At 39.8% G+C, this 14,873-nt stretch overlaps 1 protein-coding gene and 1 long non-coding RNA gene across 6 annotated transcripts in view; one reads left to right on the top strand and one right to left on the bottom strand.

Annotated features, from left to right (window-relative positions):
• The window catches only part of CDX1 (caudal type homeobox 1), a 98,297-nt gene extending 96,223 nt beyond the window's left edge, over positions 1–2,074 (bottom strand). The window contains exon 1 of one of the 3 annotated variants that reach the window (XM_073649786.1): positions 1,398–2,074. In XM_073649786.1, the coding sequence (XP_073505887.1) occupies positions 1,398–1,830 (433 nt within the window). In that variant the 5' untranslated portion in view covers positions 1,831–2,074. The remainder of the gene's footprint in view (positions 1–1,397) is intronic. The other 2 variants (XM_073649787.1, XM_073649785.1) reach the window with 2 other exon arrangements.
• LOC141164472 (uncharacterized) lies at positions 1,905–13,983 on the top strand. Of its 3 annotated transcripts, none has more exons than XR_012250916.1 (5): positions 1,905–2,086; positions 2,279–2,326; positions 11,105–11,234; positions 11,334–11,444; positions 12,516–13,983. It is a non-coding gene; the product is annotated as an uncharacterized lncRNA (long non-coding RNA). The 3 variants fall into 3 exon arrangements; XR_012250917.1 differs by having other exon boundaries at positions 11,334–11,415; positions 12,516–13,982; XR_012250915.1 differs by lacking the exon at positions 11,334–11,444 and having other exon boundaries at positions 1,911–2,086; positions 12,516–13,962.
• Positions 13,984–14,873: the final 890 nt, after the last annotated feature.

The raw sequence follows: 14,873 nt of genomic DNA, 5'->3' as shown, positions 1-14,873 counted from the left end.
TTCAATGACCAATCGTTTGTATTCTTGTGATTGGGCAAGTCAAGAGAGATAGCCGGCAGCCCAAAAACTCGTGCAGTCAACAGCTATGTAATGTGTATTAAGACCATTAGTTTAAGGGTACAGTCAGATGGCCGTATAAATCGGAGATCAGAATACAATGCTTGGACTGGCCGCGGCTCTTCCGACCTGAGCAGGACAGTTGCATAGAAATACATGAAGCTGTCACTCTCGGGTCGGTAGAGCCGTTGGCCAATCCCAGCATTGCGTTTTGATCTCCATCCGACTGTGTTGACTGCGCCATAACAGTAAAAATATGTATACATTAATGCATTTACACCTTCTATAAATCCTAAAAAAAAAAGACCTCCCATAATAAATGTCAAGAGAGACTAAGGGCTGGATATAGATAGATCGAACACTGAGTAATCAAGTTTAATAGGGTAAATTATCAACAAGCTTAGAAGTTTATATTTTGACCTAAATTGCATAAAACAACAATCACAACATTATCTAGAGAGAATATAAGCGCTATGGAAATTAGTGGTGCCGTGTGAGTGGGGACAGTGATGATCATGTCTTGAAAGCGATGCAGAATAGGATGGCGCTATATAAATAAGCATAACAATAAAATAAATTGACTAATGACTTATTCTCAGCTGTCAGAAGATTTACCAAATTTATCATAATCACACTGTGTGATGCATTTTAAAATTTGCACCAAAATCTGCGAGCCAACAAAATTTATGCTCGCCTAAAACAAAAAATTCGCTGCGCCTGCAAATTTGAGCATGGCTCACGGGGTCATTATTTTTTCAAATAAGTGTTTAATAAATCCGGCTAGAGCTTGGCGCCAGAATTTTCTGGCCAAAAACAGGAGCGACCACCTTAGTAAATGATTGACTATTCAAAATAATGGTTAAATTATAAAAATATATTCACAAATCTACAACAAATTGGCAGGTTTGGTGAGGGTATGTGTGTTTGCTAGCCACAAAACTAATACACTAAGTAAAAAAAAAAAAAAAAGTAGTATATATGTATATAAATTTTTTCTCCCTTTTTGATATATATAACAAAAATGGAGGCAGTCTTCCAATGCAATAAGGTTAGATGTAAAATGGATTTTTATTGGCCCATAATGGTGACATTGCGGTCCACATGAGGACCTCTTTGAAGCATTGGCACCCATTAATCATTACTGATTCTCCACAAACACACACATATATATATATATGTGTCATGTTAAATATGTCATGTTATGAATGTCTGTGGCCAATGGCTATACAGTTTTTGAGAATATATATATATATTTTTTTCCAAAAATGTTTAGTCATCGGCCACCGTCATTTATAACAGTCCACCTTCTATCCAGATGATTATTAATACATTGAACTCACCATTACTGGGGTTACTTTGCGGCACTCCACTCCGCCTCATCCATTCGTAAGGATTGCGCCTCTGTGTATTAGGTGACAAAGGAGGCGCAGTGCTGGTCATAGATGGTGGCAAAAGTCCAGAGCCTGGTGGTTGAACGGGGTTAAAATCAGGTGGGCTGAATCCAATCTGTCCTGGGTTGGCAGAAGATGCTGGTGGTCCTGGTCCATAAGAATGCCAGTCATCTCTGCTAGGAGCATAGGGTGAACTCCAGGTGCCACCCGGTTGCCCATGATGTGGATCGCTGTTAATCCCAGGGACATGATGATAGCTGGCAAAATCAGAATACTGAGGAGGAGCAGGGACATAATTTTGGGGGTTGAGATTCAGACCAGCATGCCTAACAGGGTTGGGGTACATATTGCTGTCCTTATCCAAAAGATAACCGACGTACATTTTCCAAGATTAGTCCAGTGCACATAATGTGCCTCCCAGCTGTATCATGAGAGTTTTTCTTCTTAACTCTGTCCTACTTCTTCCTGGTTGACTGTTGTTCCCTTCACCTTCCTTGGCAGCTCACTAGCAATCACTTTGATAGGCACCTCCCTGTCTAAACCCTTTTATTGGGCCAGTAGGCCTACGATTTGCATTGAAAGACAGCTTTTGCATTTCAAAGAGACTCAAGTGCAAGAATCAAAGTGGAAGCCACTAGGTGAATTCAAATAGTACAAATTGCTTCACAGATAGCCAAGATGTGTGTCAGCGTGTGTGTGTGTGTGTGTGTGTGTCTCAAGGAAAAAAAAAAAAATCATCCCAAGGACAATACTCTAAACTCAATTAACAAACCAAAGCACTCGAAATCCAAGTCAAACACTGAGAAGTTTTTACTATGTTAAACTTACAGATCTTCCAGGGTTCACCGGAACTAGATAAGTCGTATACAGAAGAACAGGTGAGTGTCGCCCTTGAAATACCAGCTCCGTTGTCGAAAGGAAGTTGTAAATTGTACATGGCAGCTTCAGAAACGTCATGCGGAATACTGGAATTGTAGTATCACCGTGTGGCTTCTTCTTAAACCCTCGAGTTTGTTGGTCACAATTTAATTTTTTATTTTTATCTTATCTTGCTCAGCTTTGTACATTCAGTCTTTAGAGTTGTATGTGGATGGGGCGCGCTATTAGTGGAGTGTGTGCGTTACAATACATCCATGGCAGATTAGTGTTGTTTATGTAATGGGTCTTGCATTGAAGCGGCCAAAGGTTATAGTACGTAGAGGATTATAAGTATAATCTGACAAACGTTTCTTGTCACTCACTTGTCATGGTATTCATACTCAGCCCTATCTATTTTCATATGGATAAGCTGCAATACCTAACATGGCCTATGGACAAGAGTGGCGCTGTTTCTGGTCCTGACTCCTTATCTTGATAAATTTGAATTGATTTCAAGAAATCATAATTACGTGGGAAGGGGGGTCAATGTTGGACTTTTCTTGTTGGGCAAAGTAAGAGTTATATGTGGGGTAAAATTATGGAAAATAGTTTGAAAACTACATTAGGGTATTACTATGTCAATAGTTTCAATCAAAGATTAAGAGAAGTGATTGAGCTTTGAAATTGATGGTTAGAATATTTCGAAGAAGTTGGATATTTTGTTTCCTCTCTTCCCATCTATGATCTAAAGAACCGCACAAATCATCATTCATTTCCGTGGTCAGTGTCAGACTGAAGAACATTGGACCCACCAGAGATTTGATTCGGAGGGCCCACCTTTCTCCCCCACTCAAGAGCCCCATAGCAGCTGCAAGGTTTGCACTATGAACTCTCCTGAAGGAGAAGACAGGGCCCACCGGAGGATTCTCCAATTCTCTGGTGGGCCAGTCCAACCCTGTCCATGGTTATATCTCATAATGCACTTGCCAATTGCTCTGATTTTGAAGACTCTTTGGGATTCTAGAAGTGGGAGCCTCTGCAAGGAACATTATGCCAGAAGAACCTGTAATTTGATAGGAATTGTCTAAACCAGACCTATAGATGGATATGGGTTTAAGATTGACAACAGATTAATGTGATGATGATGAACATTCATCAACTATAATAATGACTATATACAAACTAGTGGTGCAATGCAATCCATGTATCTGTCATTCAATCTGGTCCACAAACTCATAGTCCAGTCCATTTACCTGTTGCTTGCTTCAGTCCATGTATCTTTACTAGTTTGTACCATGTTGCCAGCCAGTCTATGTGCTTTGTAGCCCAAGTACCTCACTCAATTCCATGCACCTATGGTTTAGTCCACAGTCCACTCCATGTACGTGTAGCTCAGTCTATCCATGAACATGTTGTTCTCTTCAATCCATACACCTGTAATTCAGCCAAGTCCATATAGTTGTGGCTCAGTCTAGTCCACGCACACACTTGATGTTCAACCTATCCATGCACCTATGGTTCAGTCCAGTCCATACACCTGTCGTCCTGTCCAATCCATGTGCCCCTGGTTTAGTGCAATACAGTCCATGCACCTATGGCTCTGTCCAGCCCATGTACCTCTGGTTCACTCCACTTCATGCACCTGTAGTTCAGTCAAGGTTGTGTATCCATTGTTGAGTGTTCAGTCCATTCATCTGTGGCCCTGTCCAGTCCATGTGCCCCTGGTCTAGTGCAATCCAGCCCATGTACCTCTGGTTCACTCCACTTCATGCACTTGTAGTTCAGTCAAGGTTGTGTATCCATTGTTGAGTGTTCAGTCCATTCATCTGTGGCCCTGTCCAGTCCATGTGCCCCTGGTCTAGTGCAATCCAGCCCATGTACCTGGGTTCACTCCACTTCATGCACCTGTAGTTCAGTCAAGGTTGTGTATCCATTGTTGAGTGTTCAGTCCATTCATCTGTGGCCCTGTCCAGTCCATGTGCCCCTGGTCTAGTGCAATCCAGCCCATGTACCTGGGTTCACTCCACTTCATGCACTTGTAGTTCAGTCAAGGTTGTGTATCCATTGTTGAGTGTTCATTAAAGTCCACACACCTGTGCTTCACTCCTGTTCATACATCTGTTGTCCTGTCCAGTCCATGTACCTCTGGTTCAGTGCACTGTATGCACCTGTGATCTGTCCGTGCACCTTTGGTTCAGTGCAGTGTATATACCTGAAGTTCCATCTAGTCCATATACAAGTCATTCCATCTATTCAAGTATTTCCACGAACATGTATATTTTTTAAATTAATTCTGGAGATATTATGGGTGAAATCACCACCAGCTGCCTTTGTATTTGCATTTGTCGTCCTATACTCAATATCAACGCTTAAATATGGACCATTACTATCGCAGCCCTACCCCCTATTCCTTTCCCTGCACAATTTCAAGTCATTATATTTTTATAATGGGGCTAAAAAACATCTTTATACTGCAGGTAGAGTAATATGCCATTGAACCTTCCTTTATATGGTACAGAAATATAGAGATGAAAAGAACATGATTGGCCATAAAGCTCTTGATGATAAATCTATTCATTCTAAGGCTGTATTATGGCTCTGTTTGGCACAGTGTCCCTCCAAGGGCTGCCATATAGATGAGCCATCTGTATGTATCCACTTTCAGGAAGGTATTGTTTTTTGGAAGACTCATAGAGTCTTAACGAGACTGAACGGTAATGCATGGGGCCTGTTCATCTCTATATCATGACCTACAGTCTCTACGCTTGTATGCACAAGTCCTAACGGTGGCCATACACATAAATTGATGTCCAAATAAGTTTGGCAACAGCTATCTCTGACACCCCATCCACATATATCAGGAAAGCTGGGGAGCAAATAGGGTTTTATCCGGTGGTGACATCAGTACCAGCTGCTGCAAACCCACAGGTTGCAGGACCAGGAGAAATCTGTAGTGGAACTTGAGTGGTTCTTCTGCACTGCTGATGAGGTTCCATGGAAAGAACCCAGGAAACACAGGATGAATGAATGTAGTTTTAATATCTACTACGCATTTCAAAGTTATCCAAGTTCTTCTTCAGGATGCAACTTTGACATATCATGTGCCCTTTTGGCGCTCTTATTCAAACGCCAATGTATCCTATAAAGCTGTTTGTTTGTAAATGGATTTTCACTGTGGTTGTAGCCTGAGGAAGAAGTTGAATAACTTCGAAACGCATAGATATTAAAAACGCATTCATTCACCCTGTGTTTCCTGGGTCCTTTCTATAGAACCTCACCAACAGTACAGAATAATTACTACAGATTACCCCATCCACGTAAACTCTCGGCTCAATCCTTATCTACCCCAAAATCATTAAGGGAGAGTCAGGAGAATCCTTCATGTTAGGTGTTCAGCAGAATTTGACAAAATTTTCAGATTTGAATGACTTTAATGTGTACAGGGTGGGCCATTTATATGGATACACCTAAATTAAATGGGAATGTTTGGTGATATCAACTTCCTGTTTGTGGCACATTAGTATATGGGAGGGGGAAAACTTTTCCAGATGGGTGGTGACCATGGCGGCGATTTTGAAGTTGGCCATTTTGGATCCAACTTTATTTTTTTCAATGGGAAGAGGGTCATGTGACACATCAAACTTATTGAGAATTTCATAATCTTGATGGTATTTCGTATCTTGATGGTATGGTGTGGTATATGGGGTACAAAGATAGTGGGGCCATTTTTCATCAATGGAAACCTCAATGCCTCTGGATATCTGAAATTGCTACATGATGATGCGTTGCCCTTTTGATGCACTGAAGATGGCACGTTCCCTGAGTTTTTCCAACAAGATGGTGCACCACCACATTATGGGTGTCAGGTCCGAGCATTCCTACATGAACAGTTTCCTGGAAAGTGGATTGGTCGTCGTGGGCCAGTTGAATGGCCACCAAGGTCTCCTGATCTGACCTCCTTAGACTTTTATCTTTGGGGTCATCTCAACGCAATTGTTTATGCTGTGAAGATACGAGATGTGCAGCATCTGAAACAACGGATACTGGAAGCCTGTGCTAGCATTTCTTCTGCGGTGTTGCTATCAGTGTGTCAAGAGTGGGAGAAGAGGGTTGCATTGACAATCCAACACAATGGGCAGCACTTTGAACACATTTTATAAGTGGTCATAAACTTGTAAAAAACTCATGACAGAATAAAGTTACGTTAAAACCAAGCACACCATTGTTTATCTTATGAAATTCTCCATAAGTTTGATGTGTCACATGACCCTCTTCCCATTGAAAAAAATAAAGTTGGATACAAAATGGCCACCATGGTCACCACCCATCTGGAAAAGTTTTCCCCCTCCCATATACTAATGTGCCACAAACAGGAAGTTGATATCACCAACCATTCCCATTTAATTTAGGTGTATCCATATAAATGGCCCACCCTGTATTTATTGATTTTACTTGCTTACAGAGCGCCATTACTTTCCACAGCGCTTTACAGATATTATAATCACTGTCCCCATTGGGGCTCATAATCTAAATCCTCTATCAGTATGTCTTTGAAGTGTGGGAAAAAACTGGAGAACCTGTAGGAAACCCATGCAAACACGGGGAGAACGAACATACAAACTCCTTGCAGATGTTGTCCTTGGTGGGAATTTAAACCCAGGAGCCAGACGCTGCTGGTGCCACCATTATAAGGTAAGGCTAGTCCTGCCTTCAGAAAGGATAGATCAGGCAATCTGACGATTTAACTCCCTTGATTGCCAGAAGAGACTATATTTCCCCCTACACAGTCCGATTTCTAGTTACAAGTAAATCTGAGGTTTTTCAAGGTGATCTTGCCCTCTTCAATCCATATTTTATAGCATGCACTTACTGATAATAATTGCACTTCTAGAAATGGCCTAATATCACTCATTGAGGAGCATTAAAGGTACTGATAAGATGGAAACTGAGCATTGGCTATAGGGAGCACAGATGCAGCAGTCATATCGGGCTGATAGGGGAGAGACAATAAGTATACTCCTCTGTCACATAAGAAACCTTCGACCCTACTATGGCCTTCAGACCAAACATTCAAGCCTTTACCACCTCCTGCCTCTTCCAACTGAAAAGAATTTCCTGAACCTACCCCTTCCTTAACCTTGAGTCAACAAAAATTATTATGTATACCCTCATCATCTCCTGCCTAGGCTACTGTAACATTCCTCTCTGTGGTCTCCTATTTAACACCCTTGCCCCTCAAATTTGTTGGCTGGCTCATCCTATCCCCATGCTAATTGCTTCACTAGCTCCATATTACCCACAGAATTCAGTTTTACACATTAACAATGACAAATGAGACCGTTTATAATCTGTTCCTTCTATACGACTCTAAACAAATCTCTTGATACCTCCCTACAAGTAATTACCGGTCATCACAAGTTCTACGTCTTTGTTCCCGAGATACAAAATCATCTTCAAAATTTCTCCCGTGCTTCCTCCATACGCTAGAATTCGCTACCTCAAAATATCACAATGTTCTCCACGATTGAAGGCTTCAAAAGCAACCTGAAAACCAAGCTCTTCATAAATGCCTACAACCTTCCATAACCCTGCTGCCACATTACAACCTGTTGCCCCCCGACATCCACCAATATAGTTTCTATATTGTAAGTCAAGGTAGGGTCTCCCTCCAGACCGGTCTTATTGTACTTTATATGTATTTTATATATACATGTGCAGCACCCTGGAATTAATTATCCATTAAAAAAAGAAGCAGCCTCCTAGGTTATAGTGATACACATAGCACATGGTAGGTGAGGGCTCTGGTCACATTTTGAATTTGGTCCCAGGTGCTTGAAGTTACGCCTCTTTTGGAAAATACAGTTTGCTTAATGGAGCCATCTGCATGCTAATCGACTGCAGACTACTGGGAGCCAGCAGAGATCTGACCACTTGTTTCAAGGGATAGAAAGGAAGATTTAGTCCCATTTGGTCACTCACATGTAGGCAGATTGAAGAATTGTTCATGAAGTCATCTGTAGCAGGATTGCTCAATGTCTACTTGGATTTATGTAACACTGGTCAGTCCGAAGTACAATATATGTGTATGATATAAAGAAAAACTGCTAATCTCTAAAGTATGTACATGACTAAGAGGAGGGAATAAAGGCTCCTATATTTAGTTTGTCTGCTGCCTTCATTCTGTCAAAACTGATGTTTAATCAAATATGTCTATAAGTCTAATCAGTGCACCCTGGGTGTGGCCAAGAGGCTCAGGGCACCATTTTGCCAATTGGTTTTGCTAGTCTGTACCTCCCACACTAGTAAAAGGGCTTGCTGCAGACAAGACAGTGCTGTCAATCATCAGTGAAGTAGGTGAGAACATGCAATATCAGTGGGCAGAATGGGACATTGAGCCACTTGGCCACACCAATGGTGCATCATGCTTCCTAATCATAATTGAGCACTGAGTCCGTTGGTCTTGTCAAAGTGGCACCAAGCATCTTAATTAGGATATTTGATTAAACTACAGTTAATGTAGAACACAGGCAGTGATTAGACCACAAATGATGCAATGCAATTTTTATAGGGGGTGTATACCCTATAAGGCAATATGCTGAGCTTATAATATCAGTTTGGGCTGATTGAGAGTTATTCCCAAGATAGTAAGTAAAGTTAACCCTTTTCCATTGGATGGTTTTTGGTCTAATAGGTGGGACTCTCAACCATCCTAAAAATGGGACTCTGGAACCCGGGATGCTTGACCTCCACGCTATTGTCTATGAGACTGCATAGAGCTGTACTCTGCTCTTTTTTTCAGTCCCATAGAGAACGAATGGAGTGGAGGTTGAGTTTACGCACCTCAGCTCCATTCAAGATGGAGCTCAGCAGAACCCACTTTAAGGCCACAGCCCCACTATTAGTATTTGGTCAGTATTTTTTCTCAGGAGTTGGAGCCAAAACCAGGTGAGGAACAATCAGAGAAAAGGTATAATAAAAACAAGTCACCAATTCTGCATTTTTCACCCACTCCTGGTTTTGGCTCCCACTCCTGAGAAAAAATACTGACCGAATACTGACCAAATACGGATAGTGGGCCGTGGCCTAAGGTGAATGAATGCTCATAGAAAAAAAAAACTAAATCGGGAAAAAGCCTGTCTAAACTTACAAATTATCTTGCTTTCTCGGCAGCACATCATCCTGTTTAAACAAGACATGTGCTGCCGAGAACAATGATAGTTGACTTTTATAAACTGGCTCTTAAATAACCACCCCATCAACTTGCATATAGCTAATAAATAAAGGCACCCTAAATGCCTTCATACTCGTTAGACTAGTATCAGCCAAATGCGCCGATATTGACGGATTCGGCCAACACTCTATCGTATGTAGGAGCCCCAGACTATCTAGTGTTGGGCTAGATATAGACTAGGCATGTTTGTTGTATTTGTTCTCCGGGAGATAAGCCACCACCATACATGACTCTATCATAAAGAATACAAGAACACTTGGTTGAACAAGCTCTCGTCTGTAGAAGAGCTTGCCGAGATGGTTGCCGGTTGAACAATTGGCCTAAACATCATTCTGTCGAAAGCCATCTTATGTGTATGGCCGACTTAAGTTTCCTGTGCTCATGTGAACAGCGCACAAACAATATTGCTAATCTGCAATCACTGATTGACGATGACTTCTTGTAATCGGGTCGTTACACTGTAAGTTGTGAATGGCTTCCTTTGCTTTACAGATAGTAGATATCATTGTACTTTATAGCTGTATTAAAAAGTTTCCGTGTATAAAAAATTACTCTCAGAATTCAGATTTTTTTTTTTATAAATATGTCTAACAACCCTGCAGGTCCAAATGTGACACCTACCAAAACCAAGTGACTTGTCACCTGGTATCTCTTTGATATATGGCCCTCATTAGAGTACGCTTATTGAGCCACGGAGCATAAAATGGCGCCATGAAGTGTGTAAATTGACCATAAACATTCTAAGTAAAGACACGGCCCATTAAGTTATTCTCCAAAATCTGTGAAAAGGCTTAACCACGACATCTTTATGGAAATTACGTGTTGAGTAGAGTCTGTCTGTCTCTATTCTAAGGAGCTGTGCAAATAATGAAGGTCGAATGAAGCTTTAGTGCAGCATCATTGACTTATAAATTATAATAGGCCCATAATGACCAAAAAATAATACAGGTGATATACCCATGCAACTAGATTAAAACAAGAGACATAAGGGAAAAAAAAGAATGCATTAGATTTTATTTAAAAAAAAAAAGAATTCAACTGGAAAATCCAACTGTTCAATTAATGTATTTCTCTGGTAATAGACTCCGGAGGATTGGCGTAATGTGGGGATCCAATAGAGGAGATGATTTCCAACACCAATAGATAGGTAGATAAAACTTAGCCTTTAATCATATAGGGTAAAAAAAATGGCAAAATGTGCACATATTAAAGAAATTCTTAATGCTTACGCGTTTCAGGTCAAAAACCCCTTAATCAAAGTTTTGATTAAGTGTTTCTCTACCCAAAACTCGTAAGCATTATGGATTTTTTTTAACACGTGCACATTCGGCCAATTCTTTAATTCTACATGATTAAAGGCAAGTTTTAACTACTTTTCCATTGGTGCTAGACAACATCCCCCCTATGGTCTACAGAGAGCTATTTGACCTGGCAGCCAGACAACTGCATACTCCGTGCACCACACCCAGACCACAGACTGTCTACCGTGGAGTTTTCCTAGGATACTTATCTCTAGTACTGGAGTGATGAGCTGAACTAACACTTTTTCTACTTGATTGCAATGTAGGGATGCCCTGGGCACAAAATTCAGAGGATTGCAAAATTTCCAAATTAAAGAAGAAGAAAGTAACAGTGGCATTGCTATTTTCCAAGATCAAGAGAAGTATACGTCTCGGATTTCCAGATGGGTTCCCCTGGTGAGCGCCACTTTGATCTATCAGTGTTAACATGACGTTGACTTGATACCCTTGTGGAGTAGGGGGCTGCAGGTTAGCCTACCACTCTCTGTCTTGTAGGCTGCAGTCTGCTGTAGGTCTACAGCTCAAAATACATTGGTGTCCACTGCCAAGGAGAAGAGAATTTGGTCACTTAGATTACGTGAGCATGAACGTTATTTTTTGCGAAAGGTACAAAGGTGGCATTATTACTTTTGGAGGGGTACTTAAGGATCATCATTACTAAGGTGGCACTAATAGGAAATTAATGTATTCAAATCGGGCACCGAGTCTGCATTATTTCTTTTAAGGGGTGCACAGGTGTCATTATTTGTTTTAAGAGGACAATCGGGGCATTATTTTTTTTAAGTGGCACAGTGGTAAGGGTGTTGTTAGACTAAGTTCACATGTCCAGTAATCATCCGTTTCAAACGGATCCAGCGGCAATCAGTTATCTTAGCAGGTCAAAAAATATTGTGTAGACACAACTGCTAAAAAAACTGACTCCAACTGGATCTGTTTTTTTTAACATTGAAGTCTATGGAAAAAGAATTTGTTAAATAGTCCTCTGTTTTTCTTCCATTTGAAACAAATCTGTTTTTTGCTTACTGGATGAGCTTTAAATGGATGAATGGATGATTATGTGACAGTTCACATGTCCAGTAGTCATGTGTCTGAAACTGATCCAGTAAGCAAAAAAACCTATGTTTCAAATGGAAAAAAGAGGATGGCTACTTAACTGCAGTAACAAGTAGAATAAGATAAGAGCCAGTCATACCTATGTAATAGCATAGCCCCCCCACCGTCCTGTAATCAGTGGGACTGTCCCACCACATCAGGGCTTTGTCCTGGCTTCTATTATTCACCCTCGGTCCGATTTCTTCATTGCTCCACAGCTGCTCCTCCTTAGGGGGACAGGCTGCATCTTTCTGCACTGACCTATATTAAATTATAATATTCACACTTCTTTGGTGATCAGGTCTCCCCAGGATTCAAACTCACATCTCCATGCTCTCAGGCAGCTCTAACTAGGAGCCACAGCCCATAATGAGAATTATAGGAGAATTTGGTAACCTTGAGATGTTTTGCAAGCAGTGAACACAGAAGCAGATTATACATGTACATTGTATACAGCAGTGTATTTCTTTGTACTTGTATACTGAGGTGAAGAAAAAGTCAGATTTTTGTTTTTCCTATAAAACTACTAAAAATAATAAAAAGCAATTCCAAAAATGTCATTTTCTCTTTTCTATGTCTCCCCAGGTCTCAAGCCCACAACCCTCAATACCACAGGCAGGAGCTAAAGCTGCTGAGCCACAGGCTCTGGTGATGTCACAGGGAGAATTTTATATACTTGATCTGTATTGCAGGCTCTAACTCCACAGGCAGGTTACATAGAGATGCATTTGTACATAGCAGTGCATTTTTATGTCTCTGCATTCTAGAGGGAAAATAAAAGAGATTTTTTTTCTTCCTATAAAATCACTAAAAAATAATGAAAAACACTTACATAAAAGGTCAGTTTTCATTTGCTTTTTAAAAAATAATAAACATCACAAATCAGCACATAACATGGTCATATTTAGTGTCCCTGAAATCGTAACGACCCGCACAACACAGCGATCAGATTATTTACGGGAATCGGTAATTTGTGTAAAAAAATGGGATGATTTAATATTTTTTCTCTATTAAACTCATAAACAAAATGTAACGCTGAGGCCGTGTTCACACGTAGCCTCCGCACCACAAGACGCAATAATAATCTTCTCTGATTGCTTCGTGTTTGCGGTGTTTCTTTTATGCGTGTTCCACCATATTTGATGCGTTTTTTGGTGTAAATGTAAAGCCGCGTTTTTAATGCTTTTTTTAATAGTACAGAAAATCTTTGATTCTGCACTAAAAAAATGCACCAAAACCGCAGAGATCAGCAGCGTCTTTAGACCACAGAGGGCGAAGATTTCATGAACTCACAACTACTTTGCTTGGACATTTAGACCATGTTCACATATAGCCGTCTCCTCCGCAGCTGTGCTGTGATTTTCTCATGCGAGAGGATCGGAGCACAAAGCACTGACACTCGGCTCACACTCTGACCCGCATAATTGGCCCGATTCCCTCACAGGAGAGAATGGATGGCTGTGTGACCCCGGCTTAATACAGAGGCTACAGGAGGCAAACGGTGCAACATTTTTAATGGAACCCAAATGCAAAATGATTTTTAGCCTCAATTGCTTGCTTTTAAGTAAGAAAGAAAAACTGTCCCCAAAGGTGGACAACCCCTTTAAGTAGCTTGTGTATGGGACCCACAATATGAGAACATTGTCACTAAAAACTAACACTGCAATGATAACAGCACTGATGATGATAATAATAATAATATCAATAATAAAAATATAATAGCAATAATAAATCATAATAATATCAATAATAATATAAATAATAAAGAATAAAATTGATATTAAATGCTAAATAATAATAATAACAATATCAATAATAATAATACAATATAATTATAGTAATAATAATAATATAATATAAAACGGAGTTGGACTCAATTCACAGAAAAACTGCAGCTTTAACAAAGAAAAGGAAGCGACTATGAATGAGAAGTAAATTAGATATTGTTGTAGTTATTATTTTTATCATTATTATTTATTATTACTTTTATTATTGCTATTATTATATCAGAACTGAAAAATAATATAAATGATAATAAATAATAATAATAATTATGATAATAAAAGTAATAATAAATAAAATAATACTAATAAAAATAATAACAACTACAACAATAATATCGCAAATCATTTCCATTTGTATTCACTTCCTTCTGCTGGTTAAATATGAAGCAGTTTTTCTCTGAATTGAGTCCAACTCGGCTTTACATTGTATCATTATTATTATTATTAATTCATTTCCGTTGGTTATTGCCCCTGTTTATTTGTCGTTTCCTCTCCTGTGACATAAAGATCAGAATCATCAGCATAAACTGCCATAATTACTGACTATAACCATAAATATAACACCAGCTACTTGCTTTAATCAATACAATTGGTGCAATATACAGGATGACTTCAGATACAGGGATAATTGTCCAGAGATTTATGGTGATCAAGTTATTAAAAGAAGGTGATTCCTAAATCAATGGCTGCACTCTGCTATTATTATCAGGAGTATCGTTAATGTTATTTTCTTTGTTATTACATTAGTACATTTACATAACAAACCCAAGAAAGAAATCCCCAGAGGAGAAAACCATATCACCCAGGGGGCTCCTTGGAGCCAAAAAAATGGCTTCCCCAAGAAACTGCAACAACTAGAGCTGACATCTTTAGGACTTAGGGCTCATTCAGAAGTCCATGTACAAGAAAAACGGACCAATTATTCTGATCAGACTTTGATCAGAGTGTGGTCCGAGTGTCATCAGTTTTTCTCCTCATTTATGACAGTCGAACCGTACTTGGATGACATCCGATTTCATCACGGACCCATAGACTTGAATTGATGATTCTGATCCAACAGTCGGATCAAAGTTGGACATGTCTTCGATATTTTCCACTGACCATTTGGTCCAACAGAAAAATTATAGATATATAAACTTCTGACCAAAACGTCATTTTT

Source organism: Phyllobates terribilis, unplaced genomic scaffold (genome assembly GCF_046119375.1).
Source record: "Phyllobates terribilis strain yellow unplaced genomic scaffold, ASM4611937v1 Scaffold_10__3_contigs__length_209671492, whole genome shotgun sequence".
Classification (NCBI taxonomy): domain Eukaryota; kingdom Metazoa; phylum Chordata; class Amphibia; order Anura; family Dendrobatidae; genus Phyllobates; species Phyllobates terribilis.
The sequence above is the reverse complement of the archived record's forward strand: the minus strand, read 5'-3'. Positions and strand labels throughout refer to the sequence as shown.